The 18,851-nt window shown below is 49.7% G+C and overlaps 1 protein-coding gene across 1 annotated transcript; it reads right to left on the bottom strand.

Moving 5' to 3' along the window:
• Window positions 1-6,240: 6,240 nt before the first annotated feature.
• On the bottom strand, window positions 6,241-14,153 carry Adi1 (acireductone dioxygenase 1). Its single transcript, XM_038320826.1, has 4 exons — window positions 13,993-14,153; window positions 10,323-10,442; window positions 9,488-9,667; window positions 6,241-7,115 (listed from the first exon to the last, which is right to left on the bottom strand). Exons 1-4 carry the CDS (start codon window positions 14,110-14,112, stop codon window positions 6,996-6,998), a joined length of 540 nt encoding a protein of 179 aa, XP_038176754.1. The 5' UTR covers window positions 14,113-14,153; the 3' UTR covers window positions 6,241-6,995.
• Between the last annotated feature and the right edge of the window lie 4,698 nt (window positions 14,154-18,851).

Below are 18,851 nucleotides of genomic sequence, written 5' to 3'. Positions count from 1 at the left end.
AGCCTCCTTCCCCAACTGTCGCTCCTACTGTGTAACCTTGAGGAGGGGCCAGTAAACACAGTAAGTTATGGGGGTCTTGTGTTCCTCCAGGAGGCGTAGTCCAGCTCTTTCCCAGCTCACCTTCTCCCACACCCCTTCCCAGCTCACCTCCTCCCACACCCCTTCCCAGCTCACCTTCTCCCACACCCCCTCCCAGCTCACCTTCTCCCACACCCCCTCCCAGCTCACCTCCCACACCCCTTCCCAGCTCACCTCCTCCCACACCCCTTCCCAGCTCACCTCCCACACCCCTTCCCAGCTCACCACCCACACCCCCTCCCAGCTCACCTCCCACACCCCTTCCCAGCTCACCTCCTCCCACACCCCCTTCCCAGCTCACCTTCTCCCACACCCCTTCCCAGCTCACCACCTACACCCCCTCCCAGCTCACCTTCTCCCACACCCCCTCCCAGCTCACCTCCCACACCCCTTCCCAGCTCACCTCCCACACCCCCTCCCAGCTCACCTTCTCCCACACCCCCTCCCAGCTCACCTCCTCCCACACCCCTTCCCAGCTCACCTTCTCCCATACCCCTTCCCAGCTCACCTTCTCCCACACCCCTTCCCAGCTCACCTTCTCCCACACCCCCTCCCAGCTCACCTCCCATACCCCTTCCCAGCTCACCTCCCACACCCCTTCCCAGCTCACCTCCTCCCACACCCCCTTCCCAGCTCACCTCCTCCCACACCCCCCTCCCAGCTCACCTCCTCCCACACCCCTTCCCAGCTCACCACCTCCCACACCCCTTCCCAGCTCACCTTCTCCCACACCCCCTCCCAGCTCACCTCCCACACCCCTTCCCAGCTCACCTCCCACACCCCTTCCCAGCTCACCTCCTCCCATATCCCCTTCCCAGCTTACCTCCTCCCACACCCCCTTCCCAGCTTACCTCCTCCCACACCCCCTTCCCAGCTTACCTCCTTCCATGCCCCCTTCACAGTTTACCTCCTCCCATGCCCCCTTCCCAGCTCACCTCCTCCCACACCCCTTCCCAGCTCACCTCCTCCCACACCCCTTCCCAGCTTACTTTCTCCCATACCCCTTCCCAGCTCACCTCCTCCCACACCCCCTCCCAGCTCACCTCCTCCCACACCCCTTCCCAGCTTACCTTCTCCCACAACCCTTCCCAGCTTACTTTCTCCCACACCGTATTTTGCTGTGTAGGTAAAACCAGGCAGACATGGAAGTCTGGATCCTCCTGCCTCAGCCTCCAGAGTGCTAGGATTAAAGGCATAAACTACCACACCCAGCATGGACCACATCTTAACTGGTCTTGTCCTCACCCATAGCCGTCTCTGCCCCTGAGCTCGCCAGGTTCCACCTTGGAGGCAGTCCCAAGCCTCTGCTACATAGCAAATTATAAGGCCTATACAGTCGGCTTCCACCCAGGCCTATTCCCCCGATACTGTCATAGCAACATGGGCCATCAGCCCTGGTCCTTCCCCAGGGTCTTTGTCTGCTGTTTCCTGGGCCTGGAAAGCTCACCCTCCATTGTTAGGACGAGTCTCCAGTGTCCATGCATTGAAGTCCTTGTTGCCCAGTGCTAATTAAAATTAAATAAGACCCTGTATAAAGCTGGGGCCTAGTCCAGGGGGAATGAAGTGCTCACATACAATGGAAGACAGTTGGAAGGTGACTCCAGGAAGCCCAACACTGTGACAAGCCTCCAGTGTTGTCACATGAGGTTGTTATTTAAGTCTCTTGGTCTGTGGGGTTTCTTTAGACAGCCCAAGACACCCTGAACCTGAAGTCCAGCCACATCACTTCCAGTTACAGCCACACATAATCCACTGGGCTCCTAGGAGGTGTAAGGCTGCACCCACTCACCTGTGCTCCTGGCTCTGCTCTTTCCAGGACTTGTTGCCCATCCTGTTCCCTATCGGGAGCCTGGAAGGAAGGATCTTACCATTCCTAGCCCTGGAAGCTCCTGAGTGTCCAATATAGGCGCCAACAAGCCTGCAGTGCCTCCCCTTAGCCAGTTCACGGTAGTTCGTGGAGTAAGGAGCAGGCCCAGCCACTAGTGTCAGTGTCCTAGATGAAGTCACTATGTCCCTGCTCTGAGGGAGGGGGAAGAGCAGTAGGGCAGGCCTCTGGAAACGTCTCTGTCCCCATCCCTGTGTCCTTGGGCGATGACACTTCTCTGTACTCCTGGAGAAACAATAATTAATTATGCCAGGGCACCTGGGAGCCATCAGGATTAATGAGCAACTGGCCTGGCTGAGCGATATGGAGACAGCGAGGCCGATCACTAATGGCATTGAGGCCAGTCACTGATTGCATCGATCTGTCCTTCGCCAGGCAGGCGTGTGGACTTGAGACAGAGATTTCTGTAACAGCTGCCACAGACAAGCACATGGAACCCAGGAAAACGATGACAAGGGTGGGTTGGGTACACAGCTGGGAGGCAGACCGCATGTGGAAGGCTCTGGGTCTAATCTCCACACTGCAAACTATCAGCGATCACTAATTCACGAGCGTACCTAGAGCCCACATGATCCAGTCACTCAATACCACCAGCTGGGGATCAGTTCTACGCATGAGACACTGTCCCAGGTATAACAAGGGCTGATGGGAAGAGCTGGCTTTATTGGTTATGACCTAAAAGCAGGCTACACTGCTGCAGGTAAGCTGAACTCAGCGATGGGCTCCCTTCGGGTATGGCACACACCTAGAATCTACCAGACAGTGGGATGACCATCATCAACCTCACTGACCCATAAAGACCTGTATATCTCAGAATGTCCAATGCTATCATCATGTCGATGTCCACGTGCCTGCAGCCCACACTCTGCTTACCATCAAAGCAGGAATGCCACAGTGTCACACAGGGCACACAGCCTGTCCACCACAACCCACACAGGGCACACAGCCTGTCCACCACAACCCACACAGGGCACACATTCTGTCCACCACAACCCACACAGGGCACACAGCCTGTCCACCACAGGCCACACAGGGCACACAGCCTGTCCACCACAACCCACATAAGGTGCACAGCCTGTCTACCAAAAGCCGTATGAGGTGCACAGCCTGTCCATCCATCACAGCCACACGGACTCAGTCTGTCCGCCACAACCCACACGGGACACACAGCCTGTCCACTACAACCCACACGGTACACACAGCCTGTCCACCACAACCCACATAGGACACACAGCCTGTCCACTACAACCCACATGGGACACACAGCCTGTCCACCACAACCCACATGGGACACACAGCCTGTCCACAACAACCCACATAAGGTGCACAGTCTGTCTACCACAAGCCGTATGAGGTGCACAGCCTGTCCATCCATCACAGCCACACGGACTCAGTCTGTCCGCCACAACCCACACAGGGCGCACATTCTGTCCACAGCACTCTGGAGCTGTGGGCAGAATCGGAAACCTTAGCTGAGATACAGATGGCTCAGGTTCTACTCAGAGGAAACCACCAAGCAAAATCCACAGCATTTTGTTTTTTTTATTTTTGTTGTTGCATGGGGGTTTTGGTGGTTACATCCTAAAATAAGGAAGTTCTGGATTCTGCTACCATGCTAATGTCCTACAATCCTACAGCTCACTGAAAGATTTCAAGGCTTTGGAGCAATTGGGAGCCAAAAGCACTGGACGAGCACGGTCTGTCTATCTGTCTGTCTGTGTACATTTTCACTGTGTAAGCCATAAAATTATTTGAGGTTCTGAAACCTTTTACAAGGTGCACTTTCTAAAAGAAAACCTTTCAGGAAAATGATTGCTCCTGCTCACACATCTGAACAAGAATCAGATCCATCGCCCTCCAAGCACCTGCTAATCAACTCACTCTAGCCACTCACCCACTCATCAACACAACCCCTCTTCCTGCCCACCCACCCCCTCATCAATCCAGCATATCCACCTAACCCACCCACCATGATCTGGCCACTCCGCCATTCCACCTATTCCGATGGCCCCCAACACTCCTCACCTCTCTGTTCATCAAGATATTCTGAATTCTATTGCTGGAAAAGGCTCCAAATCCTCACACTGGCAAGTTCCTGCCATCAACCCTCCCACTTTCCATGTCTACCACGGGTGAGACATGCTTTTATCCAGCTGCACGATCAGCCCAACACCAATACACCAGGGCTCTCAGGACACCCAACAGAGGCCTGGCTCTTCGCAGCCAGTTCAGCCCAGCATAAGCCAAGGGCTCCACCATCTTTACATGCTGAAGCTGTATTATGGAAACGAGGAGCCCAGACTGTGGTAGTTCTCAAAAGCTTGTGAGGCCCTGGTTTCTGCCAAAACCAAGAAAGCAAGGGAAAAACAAGTACCAGATTCCAGAATGAGACCGTAGAGACCAGAGGGACAAAAGACAAGCCGTTTCTGACTGTTGAATCATTCTACATCACTCTGACCGGGGTATATGATGTGGCTATGATCATCACCCTGACTGGGGTATATGATGTGGCTGTAGCCATCACCCTGACCGGGGTACACGATGTGGCTGTGATCATCACCCTGACCGGGGTATACGATGTGGCTGTGGTTGTTACCCTGACTGGGGTATACGATGTGGCCGTGGTCATCACCCTGACCGGGGTATATAATGTGGCTGTGGTCATCACCCTAATCAGGGTATACGATGTGGCTGTGGTCATCACCCTGATAGGGGTATATGTGGCTATGTTAGGTCCAAATTTAAAAATAGAATCAGGCACGGTGGTACATGGCTCTCACCTCAGCATTCGAGAGGCAGACCTCCATGAGTTAGAGGCCAGCCTGGTCTATACAGTGAGTTCCAGGCCAGCAAGAACTACACAGTGAGACTCTATTTTAAAAAAATAATTTAGACACTTCAAATAAGTGCATTATATGTCTATAATACCTCAATAAAGCCATTTGTGTTTTTTGTTTGGGTTTTTGTTTTTCTTTTTTAAACAAAAGTGAGGCCAGGCAGTGGTAGCGCACGCCTTTAATCCTAGCACTTGGGAGGCAAAAGGCAGGCGGATCTCTGTCTACAGCCTGGTCTACAGAATGAGTTCCAGGACAGCCAAGGGTACACAGAGTAGCCCTGTCTTTTTTAAAAAAAACAAAAACAAAACCAAAAACAGGTGGTGATGCTCTCACAGAGCTAAGACACTGTCTGTACCTCACTGAGGTGTACTGAAAGAATTCTGTTATTTTCCCCCAATCTCTGACATCCAAAATGTGTTTGAGTGTAGGACATGAATATGTAGCAGACATATTCAGTCTTCAACGGGAACAAAGCCATTCACAGTAGACAGAGAAAAACACAAAAACTAAAAATGAAGGAAGTGGGAGCCAACCCCTGTAATCAATACTCAGGAGGGGAGGCGGGAAGAGGTCGTAAGAGCAAGCCTAACCTGCCGAAGACGGAGGCTGGGGCTGAGGTTTGGTTGGTACGCTGCCTGCTCAGCATGTGTGAAGTCCCGGGCTCCATCCCCAGCACTGTAGAAAGCAGAGCTAGTGGCAGATACCAACAACCCTGGCACTGAGGAAGTATAAGCAAGATCAGGACGTCAAGGCCATCCACACGTTCTCAAAGTCATCCTCGGCTGCATAACGAATTTGAGAGCAGCCTAGGATATGAGAGATCCTATCACAGAGAAAGAAAAACTAAAAACAAACAACCACAACAAAAATGTGGCAGGAGAGGTGGCTCAGTAAGTTAAGAGTGATTGCTGCTCTTGCAGAGGACCCAGGTTCAATTCCCAACATCCATATGGAGCTGAAACTCCAGTCCCAGCGGATTCGACACTCTCTTCTGACTGATGGGCTGCACACACACACTCAAACATAACTTTTTTTTTAATTAAAGGCAGACATGGTGGCATACATACACCTTTAATCTCAGTACTCAGAAGGCAAGAGCTGGAGGATCTCTGAGTTTGAGGCTAGCCTGATCTACATCATATCCAATTCCAGGCCAGCCACTGCTATAGAATAATAGTCTTAAAAAACGAACAATAATTGGTAGACAAAAGCTAGCAGATCAGCCCTTACTCACAGACAGGAGCTCCAGAGAGAGAGCAAAGGATGTGCAGCTTGTACACATTTGAGTTCTGAAGCTGGGGCTCAAGCTCCCCTGTATGGCAGAAGTAAGCCCCCGAATCCAGCACAGTGATGAAGAGCAATCGCTTAGAGAACAGCCTGTCCTTCTACAGCACAGATTCTGGGGTTTTCTGGAATTGTAACACACGACACACAAACACATTTCAGCATTATTATTCTTTATTTGTGGTGCTGGGGTCCATGCCCAGGGCTCTGCATGTGCTAGGTTAGTGTTCTACAGCTAAATTGTATCAGTTCAGCCCCAAGGCACTTGAGTAGGGAAATCACGCATTACTTCTTTTGATTCTTAATTGTAAAAGGGCCTGAAATCACACTGAAAATTTTCTGCCCTGATGTAGAAATTAACTATGCACATATAAAATCATATAAGGAATCTAGCGTGAGGTTTTAATGAACCAAATAAAATACCATATATTCCCATGAGTGTAATACATTTATTACCATGAGCATACAATTAAGGTAGCTGCTTTAGTTTAAAGCAATCACCCAAAGATTGATGAGGGAGAAAAAACATCTTCTTTCTGGTTAACTGTGCTGGGTATAACTGCCCGCTTCCAAAGGGCATAGCTTCACAGTCCAACAGACACCTACAAACGGACCTTCTGGGACATGAAGATCTACTGTGCATGAATGCACACACCAAGCCAGAGCTCCCATACCTCTAGGTCTTGACAGAGTTAGGAAAAGTTAAAGCCACTTGTTCACATTTTTGTGGTTCCATGTAAAAATCACTTTTATCGATGCTTTGATTAAAAATAATCTGATCTGACAATCTTGCCGAGGAGAGCTAGCTAGCCTAGCATCAACTCCTCCTAAGAAAGCAGAGGTGAGCAACTTTCCCACCGGTGACTGCAGCCAGGGCCTCACACACTGCAGGTACACTTCGGGCAGCATTGCTACGCTCTTCCTTCCAAAAACCTCACGTACTGTACCCGGGCATCGAAATGGTCGGCTGGACGGTTGTATGGTGTCCACACAGGTTCGCCCACAAACAGCCGCATGGCCTTCACGTAATTCTAGAAAACAAGCCCCACATCTCATTGGATACTTCTACTCATCTCCATGGGAACCATCGAGGCAACCCTTGAAGCTGGCTTACCCACTGAGCACTCAGCTCCTTCCGACCTTTCTACAAGGGGTGTGGCCACTTCGGAGCAGCAGAAGCATCTGCAGCTCCTCCTCCTGGTCCACACCAGAGCAGAAACAGGTCCAGACTCCGCCCACCCTCGTTGCCCACTCCCGCCCCCAGCACTACTTCCTAAGGACCAGCACCAGGCCCCTTCTACTAGCTGGTGAGAGAAAAATTTATCAGCACTTAGCTAAACCAAAAATTCAGTTCCCATGCAGCCTCATTTTCATTCCATAAATAAATACACCCGGGTAGAAATGACAAATATGTGTTCTCACAGAACTCCTGACAGCCACAAACAAGTGGAAATAAGATCACCGCTAGGGACTCCCCATGCAGTGCATAAACCACGGTTAAATAATTCAGACATGCCTGACGGTGAAGCTGTGAACAAGAGGTGGGGCGCCTTATGCACCCCAAAGCACACCAAGTGTAAAAAGTAAAATGTAGGGCCCACTGCCTCTGGGGTAAAAGGAGGAAAGAAAGAATTGTAAATCTGAATAGGCAAACACCCTGTGAAACAGTCGCAGCCTGTGTCTAGCAACCCTTTTGAGGTCATAGATCGGATATTTTGCCTACTAGACATCTACATGACAATTCATAACAGTAGCAAAATTATGGTTATGATGTAGGAATGAAATAATTTTATAGTTGGGGGTCACCACAACATGAGGAACTGTATTAAAAGGTCATAGCATTAGGGGAGTCAAAAACCACTGATCTAAATGAACTACAGAAATGTAGCCACTGGAGCCCTTCAGGGATAGAACTGGGGCCCCAAGGAACAGGAGAGAACACCATTCATGAACACCTTGTATCCTTCTCATGGTGTGGGACATTGTCTATATTCTGTCAATTATGTTTTAAATAAACAGTGATTGGCCAGTAGCCAGGTAGGAAGTATAGGCTGGACAACCAGGCAGGAAGTAGAGGCAGGACAATGAGAACAGGAGTATTCTGGGAAGAAGGAAGCTCTCTCGCAGTCCTGTCCAGACACCGAAGAAGCAGGATATGACCTGCCCCGCCAAAAAAGGTACCAAGCCATGTGGCTAACATAGATCAGAATAGTGGGTTAATATAAGTTAGAAGAGCTAATACGAAGCCTGAGCTAATGGGCCAATCAGTTTGTAACTTATGGAGACCTCTGTGTGATTTTCTTTGGGGTTAAACAGCTGTGGGAACTGGACAGGACAGAAACCCCAACAAGCCGGTCCTCATGTTACAATCTCACAATTCTTAATTTTTATTTTGTTCTTCTTTTAGATACAGGGTTTCATTTTACCCAGTGTATCCTCAAAACCTGGTAAGTAGCTGAGGATGATCTTGAAGTCCTGATCCTCCTCCTGTCTGAACCTCCCAAATGCTGAAGTGACAGGCACATGCCACCCAGACTAGCTTCATAATTCTGAATTTTTTTTTTTTTTTTTTTTTTTTTTTTTTTTTTTAGACAGGGTTTCTCTATGTAGCCCTGAGTGTACTGGAAATTCATTTTGTAGACCAGGCTAGCCTCAAACTCACAGAGATCCACCTTCCTCTACCTCCCGAGTGCTGGGATTAAAGGCGTGCACCATCATACCCGGCTGATAATTCTGAACTTTAAACCATGTGCATTTACTATTAATTTGGAAGGCTAGAGAGATGGTTCAGTAGTTAAGAATGCATATACCCTTGGAGGGGGCCCAAGTTCAGTTCCTAGCACCAACTCCAATTCCGGGAGACCCAACGCCCTTTTCTGGATTCTGCAGGAACCAGTACTCATGCACCTACCCCAACAGACATACCCATAATTTAAAAATAAAAATAATTTTTTTTAATTTACTCGGGCTGGGGGTGTAACTCAGTTGGTAGACTGTCTGTCCAGCATGCACGAGCCCCTCAGCTCTATCCACAGCACCACGGGAACAGGTCTGGTGGTAAACACCTGTAATCCCAACACTGGGGAGGTCAAGACAGGACACGACCGCTGGGGTTCCTGAATGAGAGTGTCTCCACCCTACAGGAGCATTAGAACCACCAGCCCCTACATCAGTGACCCATGCAGGCTCCCCCCTCAGTGGAGGTGTGGGTCTCTCTCCTAAAGATAGCCTCTCCCTTGCCTAAAGTCCTGTGGATTAATGCTGTGCCAGGCTCCCTAGCCAGAGGCTCCACGGGCTCTCTCTGAGAGAGCTGTGACTGGCCTTGCACAACACAGCTAGTGGGCCACCGTGGTCACCTGGGAAGTCTACACACAGGCCGGACCACAGCACAACACCCTCTCACCTTCTCATCCAGCGTGAAGCGGTGATAGATGCCAGCAGGGAGTGTGATCATGTCCCCCTTCTCCATGGAAATCCGGATCCACTTGTCCTCCTTGTCCCTGACATCGAAGTACCCACTACCCTCCAGGATGTAGCGGATCTCCTCGTCCAGGTGCAGATGCTCCTCAAAGAACATCTTGATCTAACACAAGAGGGAAACTGTCATGCAGCCCCAGCCCTTAGGGCCAGGCAACGTGAATGGGTCGTGCTACTAAAATTCCAGGGTCTGAGCCGGGGAGATGACAGTGGGTCAAGGCACCTGCCACCAAGACTAACGTCTTGAATTTAATCCCCAGAGCCCTAAGAGCAGAAGGAGCAAATTGAGACAGTGTCTCATGTAGCTAGCCTAGGCTGGCCCTCAACTTGCTATGTAGCGAAATGACCTTGAACTTCTGCTACTCTTCTTCCAAGTGCTGTGATTACACACTCCGCTCTGTGAGGACATTCTGAATGACTCTATACCACTAAATTCAAATGGCCCCAGTGAAGTGGTCAGGTACCCTGAAGACAATGCCCCTGAGCTCCCAGGAACACATTCAAGTTTAGGGAAGAGGCAGGTGCAGAACTGGAAATGCCAGGGAGAAAACCCCAGGTTGATCCACGCGTCACTGGTGGATCTACCACACATGAGGGATGATCCGCCGCCAGAGTAAGGCCCCTCAAAAGAGCTGAAAGGGAGGCACTCGGCCAGCTATGCTATGAGGACATCATTCTGCTGCCCCCAAACCACACAAAATGGAAAGCCTTGTGTGAACAGGCAGGAGAGTGATGATTCTCTCCAAGCGGGGCCCACTCACCTTCTCCTCATAATTGGGAAGTGTATCTTTGCATATGGTGATGATGTCCATCCAGGAGTAGTTCCTCTCCTTCCGGATCTTTTCCAGTTCTGGATCATTCTCATGCTTGTCAGCATCCAGCTATATATGTGTTAGCAAAACGGAGGTCGGCTTAGCACAAGGATGTGTAGCAAGTGAGCTGGAGTTCAGCTCCCTGGTACAATGCTTGCCTAGGAGGGCACGAGGCGCTAGGTCTGCTCCCCAGCCCTATATGAACAAGGCATAGCAATGTGCTCCTTCCAGACCTGCGGCACGATTGCCCAAACAGAGCATCGAGCATCGTTTATTCTTTGACAGTCCTAGCCCCGCCCTCCACCTCCTCTTTTGATGGGTGGTCCATTCTCCACAACATCAGGTGGAAACCCCTGCTCTGCTTGAGTCCCGCTCCCTCCTGCCAGCCATCCTGCTGGGTCCTCTGCCTTTACAGATGAAGTTCTTATCCCTCATACCTGCTAAACACAGCCCCCCTCGGTGTGTGTGACCACTTCGCCATCGTCCCTGCAGTCTTACCAGGCTCTCGGTGGTCAGCATGCTTCCCATGCCCACAGACCGAGCTCAGGTTCATCAAGATGGATTGAGAGAGCTGTTGACTTTTCTACTTCTGTCTGCACCACCCTCTATTGTCAGAGAAATCTAGATTCTAACCTAAAAAAGAACTCCTTATTACTCTTTTAAAAATTACCGAAAAGTTGGGGCTGGAAAAATGACAGTTCAACAGCTAAGGGCACTGACTGCTTTCCCAATGGACTGGGTTTAAATCCCAGCGCCCACAGGGCACCTAACAACTGTCTGTAACTCCAAGATCTGACACTCACACACAGACTTACCAGCAGGCACCACCAATGCACATAAAATAAAAATATTATAAACTTAAAAAAAAGTTTATTTAAAAAAAGAAATGGGGGGGTATTGAGAGATGGCTCAGAGGTTAAGAGCACTGGCTGCTCTTCCAGAGGACCTTAGTTCAATTCCCAGCTCCCACATGGTGGCTCACAACAATCTGTAATGAGATCTGGTGCCCTCTTTTGGCGTGCATGCACACATGCAGGCAGAACATTATACATAATAAATAATTAAAATCCTTTTTTAAAAAATTACTGAATCCCACAGCAGGGAAATGAAAAAAACTAAAAATAAAAAAAATTACTGGAAAGTGTTGTGATGGCCCATGACTGTAACTCTAGCTACTCAGAATGCAGGAGAGAGTGATGTAGGTGTGTCTTCTATCTATCTGATGATTTCATTGGTTAATTAATAAAGAAACTGCTTGGCCTGATAGGTCAGAACATAGGTGGGTGGAGTAGACAGAACAGAATGCTGGGAGTGAGGCAAGATGCTTCAGGCAATTGCAATGCCTCTCTTCAGTGAGACAGTCGCCATGAAGCCAGCCACCAGGTCAGACATGCTGAATCTTTCCCGGTAAGCTACCACCTCGTGGTGCTACACAGATTACTAAATATGGGTTAAAGCAAGATATGAGAATTAGCCAGTAAGAGGCTAGAGCTAATGGGCCAAGCAATGTTTAAAAGAATACAATTTGTGTGTTATTATTTCCAGGGCTAAGCTAGCTATGCGGGAGCTGGGCAGGATGAAAAGCAGGCCTGCTCACCTCATCACTACAAGAGAGTTGTGAGTTGGGGGCTAGCCTGGACTACACAGCAAAAATCCATCTCAAAAAAGAGAAAAAGAATACATACTCACACCCTTTAATGCCAGGGTCCCATACCTCAAATTCCTGCTCACAATTTTCATATATTGCAATCCTACCTATTCTTGGCCAAGAACTAATGCCCTTTTCCTGACTCGTCCTCCAAAGGCTCCTGGAAGAACCAGTCTGAAATCCTACATGAAACCACCGTCACTGAACTTAGTGACGCTTAGTTTTCGTTTTGCAAAGAAGTGCACATTTTATCATCATCACAGAACAGCACAGCAACACACAGGCACCAATACATCTTTTGTGTTTGGATGTTCTGCATGCACGTATGTCTGTATACAACTCTTGGGCCCAGTGTCCACAAAGGCCAGGGAAGAACATGAGATCGCCTGGGACTGGAGTTACAGGTAATTGTGAGCCGATAGCAATGGAACGTGTGCTCTTGGCGCCGAGCCACCTCTCCAGCCCTAATATATTCTTTTTAGCAAGACTGCAGCATGACACACTTAATGCCAGTTCCGGTGCTGAATGTGCTCCTTCCTAATCCCAGTGTGGAAACCTCATCACCCACAAGACAACGTAAAGGTGGGCCCCCTGGTGGGGTCACGACTCCTCCTGAATGAGCTGAGCGTTCTCAGCTGCAAGGGAGCTGGGTAAGCCGGCTGTGTGAGCGGCTCTTAGCAGGCCTTCACCAGACACCTGATCCGGTTTCAGTTTCAACAGTGCAACCAGTTTGCTATTTACAGATTATCTGGTTATGCGTGAAGTCTTGAGTTTGTCTCCTAGTCTAAAGTATCCGTGAGGAGGACTGCCGGAGCGGACTAACACAATGTTCCAAATGAAAACTCTCTCAATCCAAAGGTGTGGTCAGGAGAGGAGCCTTCCTGTCACCCTGCTCTGTCCCTTTCCCTAGCAACTTCTGCAGGGGGAGGGACGACTAACTCCATCCCTCAACAGGAGTGCCAGAGGCCTCACTGAGCAAACCTGGCACCTCGGAGCCACTGCTTGACTTAGGTGATGTGGCTTCAGTTAACTAAAAGTCACTAATTTTGGAGGTCACCATGCGAGTGTGCAGGGCTCATCCTGGATGCCTAGATTACATCTCAGAAACTGGGAAGGCTGTGTTTTTTGAAACCACCTTCCCCCATACCCGAGCTGGTGTCGAATGAGTGACCTTTTGTTTCAGGAGGCCAAAAACGCATCAACCTCATCATTTTCTGGGCATGCGGCCAACGGGGAGACTTGACTGAGCATGCGCATACCAGATAGTCTTCTCCAGTCCCCTTTCACCAGCTTCCTAGCCCCAAAATATTCTGGAAGAGATGGATTTCAGCATCGTCCCCACCTTCGCGTGGCCAACCTGAGCATCAGCTCTGCTGCTGCATCCACAGCTCCTTACTTCTGCTGTGGTCACACCATGGGTTTTTTTTTGTTGTTGTTGTTGTTGGTTGGTTGGTTGGTTGGTTTTTTACTGAGTGCTCTGTCTGCATGTATGCCTGCAGGCCGAAAGAGGGCATCAGATCCCATTACAGATGGTTGTGAGCCACCATGAGGTTGCTAGGAATTGAACTCAGGACCTGGAAAAGCAGTCAATGCTCTTAGCTGAGCAATCTCTCCAGCCCCAGGCCTCCATGGTTTTAAGGGACAAGACTCTGCGAAGTTTCTCAGGCAAGCAGGACGTTAAGCCAGCAGGTTTGCATTTCAGTTTGACCACACCAGTGCTGACAGGCTAGAACCACCAGCGCCCCAGAATGTCTGCCGCCCTCTCGTGTTGGAACACGCTACCACGTGACTGGCAGGTGGCGTTGTTGCGTTTGCAAACACTAGCTGTGAGCGCGGACGCATGCCAAGAAGAAAGCAGGCCCAAAACCCTGTAGTTAAAAGAGATCGAGGGAGGGCCGTGCCGAGCATGCGCGGCACCCCACGCCCCTCACCACATGCGCAGGGGCGCGGTGCTCCAGCCCGCACCCGTACCTTCCAATAGAGCACTCCGAGCGTGCGCAGCTGCTCCAGGCCCACCGGACGGTCGGGGTGCGCGCGGTGGGGCATCCGCGGATCGGCGGTGGACTCGTCCATGTACCAGGCCTGCACCATGTCTACAGCGGCTTCCGCGAGCTGCGCAAGGGGGCGGGGCCTGGCGGGGCCGAGCCCGGACCGTTTGTGGGCGGGGCTGTATGGAGGGCGGGGCCGAGAGCCGGGTTTGACCGGACTCAGGTGGAAACCAAACCTCCGAGACCAAGCAGTGGCAGGCCCGGATCTCTGTTGGGCGGGGCATCCTTGCCTCCTGGAGCATCACCTGACCTGGCACCCTTAGGCTGTGCTTGGACTTTTGGTACCAACACCGGAGGCTAGTAGATCCAGCCATTCTTATTTCACAGGAGTAAAAACAAATGCAAACCGAAAAGCATGCTTGTCTAAACAACTCTGGGCTCAGCTGAAGACACAGTCAGAGGACCCCGGGGTCAGGGCGGGACGCTGGGCTCCCCATACTGCAGATAAAAGCACATCCAAAAGTCGGGCCATGGTGGAGCACGCCTTTAATCCCAGCACTCAGGAGGCAGAGGCAGGAGAATTTCTGTGAGTTTCGAGGTCAGCGTGGTCTACAGAGCTAGTTCCAGGACAGGGACTCAAAAAGCTACACAGAGAAACCTTGTCTCGAGCAAACAAACAAACAAAAAACATATCCACAACCGCAACAGTTTTGCTGTCCCGCTTTCCTTGCTGTGGTAAAATACTCTGACAAGGGCAGCTTAAAGGCACTTGGCTCGCACTTCCATGTTAAAGTCCATCATGGGGACAACGGAGCTGGACAGGGCAGGAACTTGAAACAGCAAGACATGAATACATGCGTTCTTACTAATGCTCAGCCCCCTCTGTACACTTCCTTGCCTAGGGAATGGTGCCACCCACAAGAGCAGACCTTATTTGAATTAATGTAATCTAGATGGTCCCCCACAGACATGCCACAGGCCAGCCTAATCTAGACAATACTCATTGATTCCCTCTTCCTAGGTAATGCTAGGTTGTGTTAAGATGACAGTTAAAATTACCATCATGGAGCTGGAAAGGTGGCACAGCAGTTAAGAGCACTTGTTGCTCTTTCCAAGGACCTAGGTCCGGTTCCCAGCAGCCACTTGGTAATTCACAACCATCCAAAACTCCAGTTCTGGGGGATCCAGTGTCCTCTTCTGACTTTTGTGGGTATGCTCACATGTGATACACAAACATGCAAGCAAAACATTTACAAATAAATCAAAAACAAATAAAACTAACCACCATGTTATTAGAAGATATGGCACAGATTAAGGATAGATGTTCCTTCTTCAAATAATCTGATTAAGAAAGCCCTGCTGGTGGGTCTTAGACCTCATAACATGATGCACTGGCAGATTCATGATCTGTGCAACCGACACGGGCATGATAAAGATTCAAGGATGACGAATGTCTGTGATCTCAGGGTTGAATAAACAGGAAGACACTAGATTTTCGCAAATAAGGGAGGTTTGTGGAATAATGACCCTTAGTGGGCCATCCATCTTTGATAGAAAAAGAATTCCCATATTTTAAAGGTAAGATAGCTGAGGCCCAGATGGCTTTAAGGAACTTGGTGTCCACAGGACGTAACAAGGCAGGGGTTTGAACTCAGAGAGCCTAACCCAAAAGTCTCTGCATAATACAGAGCAAGTCTCTGCTAAAATACAGAGTTAGAAGCAAACACTTTGTTCGGCTATAGAAATAACAGTCTTGAAATTGGGAGCTTGCGCCTCCCCTGCCTCTGCTGGCTGCACCTAGCTATAGCAGCATAGCAGGACCCCAAGGACTGTGTGTTGGCCTCTGTCTTCTGCAGAGGTCTTTTCTGTCCCAGCTGGCATGAGAGAGGTCAGCAGGTGCGTGTCAAGAAAATCATACTTTCGAAAAGTAAGATAGTGGAGAGGCCCCCGAGGAATTGGGAGGGGACACTCTGCATTCACCAGCACGAGGAATTGGGAGGGGACACTCTGCATTCACCAGCACCAGTTCAAGCAGAATCAGGGAGACAACACTGTTGATCTCCTGCAGCCGGAGTGCCCGTGAGAGTTCCCCTTGGAAGGAGACCGACCCTTCTGAACTTGAACTGTTTCTTACAGAATAGCCAGCAGCGGCCCGGAATCGTTTTCATGACCAGAATTTATTGCCATAGTTAAGACACTTGGGAAGAAGAGTAGTTCAGATGTTTTGAAAGACAGCCGGTCTCCATCATGGCAAGCCTGTCTGGGCTGGTACCCTCTAGGTTTTAGTGGGAATGTGAGGGTAGTGTATAGTCCCTATATAAACGTCCTTTTTCAGACAGGGTTTCACTGTATAGCCCTGACTGGCTTGGAGCTTTCTATATAGACCAAGCTGCCTCATACTCACAGAGATTCACCTGCATCTATCTGCCTCGCAATGGCTAGGATTAAAGGTGTATATCACTGTACACAAACGTATAGCAGTCATTTTTAAATATAAAGGCTATTCTTAGTTTTGAGCACGGGGCGGGGGGGCACTCATGTAATTCTAGGACTTCAGAAGTTGAGGCAGGAGGATTGAGAGGCCAAGCTGATAAGCAAGATCCTGTCTCAAATAACAATAGCAACGCAAAAACAGGCTGGGAGTGTAGCCAGCACTGCAGAACAAAACACAAAACATTTTTAAAGATTTATTGACTTTGTTTTTTATGTTTATGAATGTTTGCTTGTATGTATGGATATGCTGTGCGTCCTTTAGTGTCTGAGGAAGCCAGAAAAAGACATTAGATCCGCTGCAGCTGGAGCTGTGAGTCACTGTGTAAGTGTCACTGTGTGGATGTCACTGCGTGGGTGTCACTGTGTGGGTGTCACTGCGTGGGAGTCACTGTGTGGGTCACTGCATGGGTGTTGCTGTGTGGGAGTCACTCTGTGAGTCACTGCATGGTGTCAATGAGTGGGAGTCACTGCATAGGTGACACTGGGTAGGAGTCACTGCGTGGGTGTCACTGTGTGAATCATTGCGTGGGTGTCACTGTGTGGATGTCGCTGCATGGGAGTCACTGCATGGGGGTCACCGCGTGGGTGTCACTGTGTGAGTTACTGGGCAGGGGTCACTGTGTGGGTGTCACTGTGTGGGAGTTACTGTGTGTATGTGACTTTGTGTAAGTCACTGCGTGGGTGTCACTGCATGAATCACTGTGTGGGAGTCACTGCGTGGATGTCACTGGGTGGGTGCTGGCAGCCAAACTGGGATCCTCCGCTCTTAACCACTCTGCAGACCCACAAAACATTCTTGAGCTGGAAAATCATTCATGCCTATAATCCCAGCACTAGAGATGCCAAGGCAGAAAGATGGTCAATTTAAGGCCAGCCTGGCTGCATCATGGGACTCAAATCAACAAAATCCCTAGCTCACAGAGCATTCAAAAGAGGCAATAGGCTCTGTTTGACTTGTGGCTCCTGCTGTGTGCTACCAATAATTTTTATCTGATCACCACGGGACTACTTCCCCTACCTGGGGGCTGGGGATGCAAGGTCTCAAGGCTTTACCTTGTTTGCAGGTTAGTCCTGCCTAAGCGAATGGATGTAGCCCAGAGAGACCTCACACAATGACTAGCAGAAAACGTTGCCAGCAGTTTTGCACAAGTTCCTGAGCACAGAGCCCATTGGGATGGGGATGAGTCCTGGGCTGAACTGAAGAGAGGAACCTGGAACTGGGGGAACCAAGACCCACCCTCCAGGTGGGGTCGTATTCGGATGTGCGGCTTCTATGCTTCCTGGACACAGTGTTGAAGCCACATCTTCTTCTGGTTGTGATTCAGCAGGGTTGGTGGCATTTTCCTGCTTCAGCAAGGACAGTTTTAAGAATCTTATTTTTTAATGACATCTTGAAATTTGCGGGCAAATGGATGGATCTAGGAAACATCATATTGAGTGAGGTAACCCAGACCCAGAAATACAAGTATAATATGTACTCACTCATAAGTGGCTTTTAGACATAAATCAACGAAAATCAGCCTACAATTCACAATCCTAGAGAACCTAGACAACAAAGAGGACCCTAAGACAGACATACATGGATCTACTCTACATGGGAAGTAGAAAAAGATAAGATCTCCTGAGTAAATTGGGAGCATGGGGACCATGGGAAAGGGTAGAAAGGGTGGGGAGAGGACAGGAAGGGAGCAGAGAACAATATATAGCTCAATCAAAACAACTAAAAAAATAAAAAAACAAATGCCATGTATTTCTCTCATGAGAATCTTGGCCTCTACATCAGAGTGAGAGTGGAAAAGAGGAGGGGCCAGCAAACTAGAAAGGGGCCTGAGAGGGAAAAGCATGAACTTCCCACACAGGAGCTTTGGGGACAGATGCAAACCACACATGACAGCCACCAGCAGCTGTCCTTACCACTTATTTGTAACTCAGAGGAAGGGCTCTTTATGTAACATTCGGCATCCGGTCTTCTGGAAAATTCCAGTCAGCCCGGCTCAAGTCAAAAGACATACCTGTAGAATTCTGTAGGACTGGGGAAGAGCTCTAAGCAGCCAGCTGGGGTCAACATCAGGCAGGAGAGGGCAAAGAGAGGCTCTACAAAGTAAATGTCCCCACCCACTGCCAACCTGTCCAAGCCTCTTACTTTCTGTGTTTCTAGTAAGACAGGGACTAAGGGACACGGGAGGCAAGCAGAACTCCAGCTGGCCTGGGTCATCAGGCCCTCTTCGTGGCCAGTTCTCCTCAGATCCAGCCAGAAAAAATGTGGAGCTTACCCATTGTGGAGCCCAAGTTCAAACTACTTTCCATGTTAAGGTCAGAACTGAATTAATGTCTTCAAAATGGAAGGGC

This window comes from Arvicola amphibius, chromosome 2 (genome assembly GCF_903992535.2).
Source record: "Arvicola amphibius chromosome 2, mArvAmp1.2, whole genome shotgun sequence".
In the NCBI taxonomy this organism is placed as follows: Eukaryota; Metazoa; Chordata; class Mammalia; order Rodentia; family Cricetidae; genus Arvicola; species Arvicola amphibius.
The sequence above is the reverse complement of the archived record's forward strand: the minus strand, read 5'-3'. Positions and strand labels throughout refer to the sequence as shown.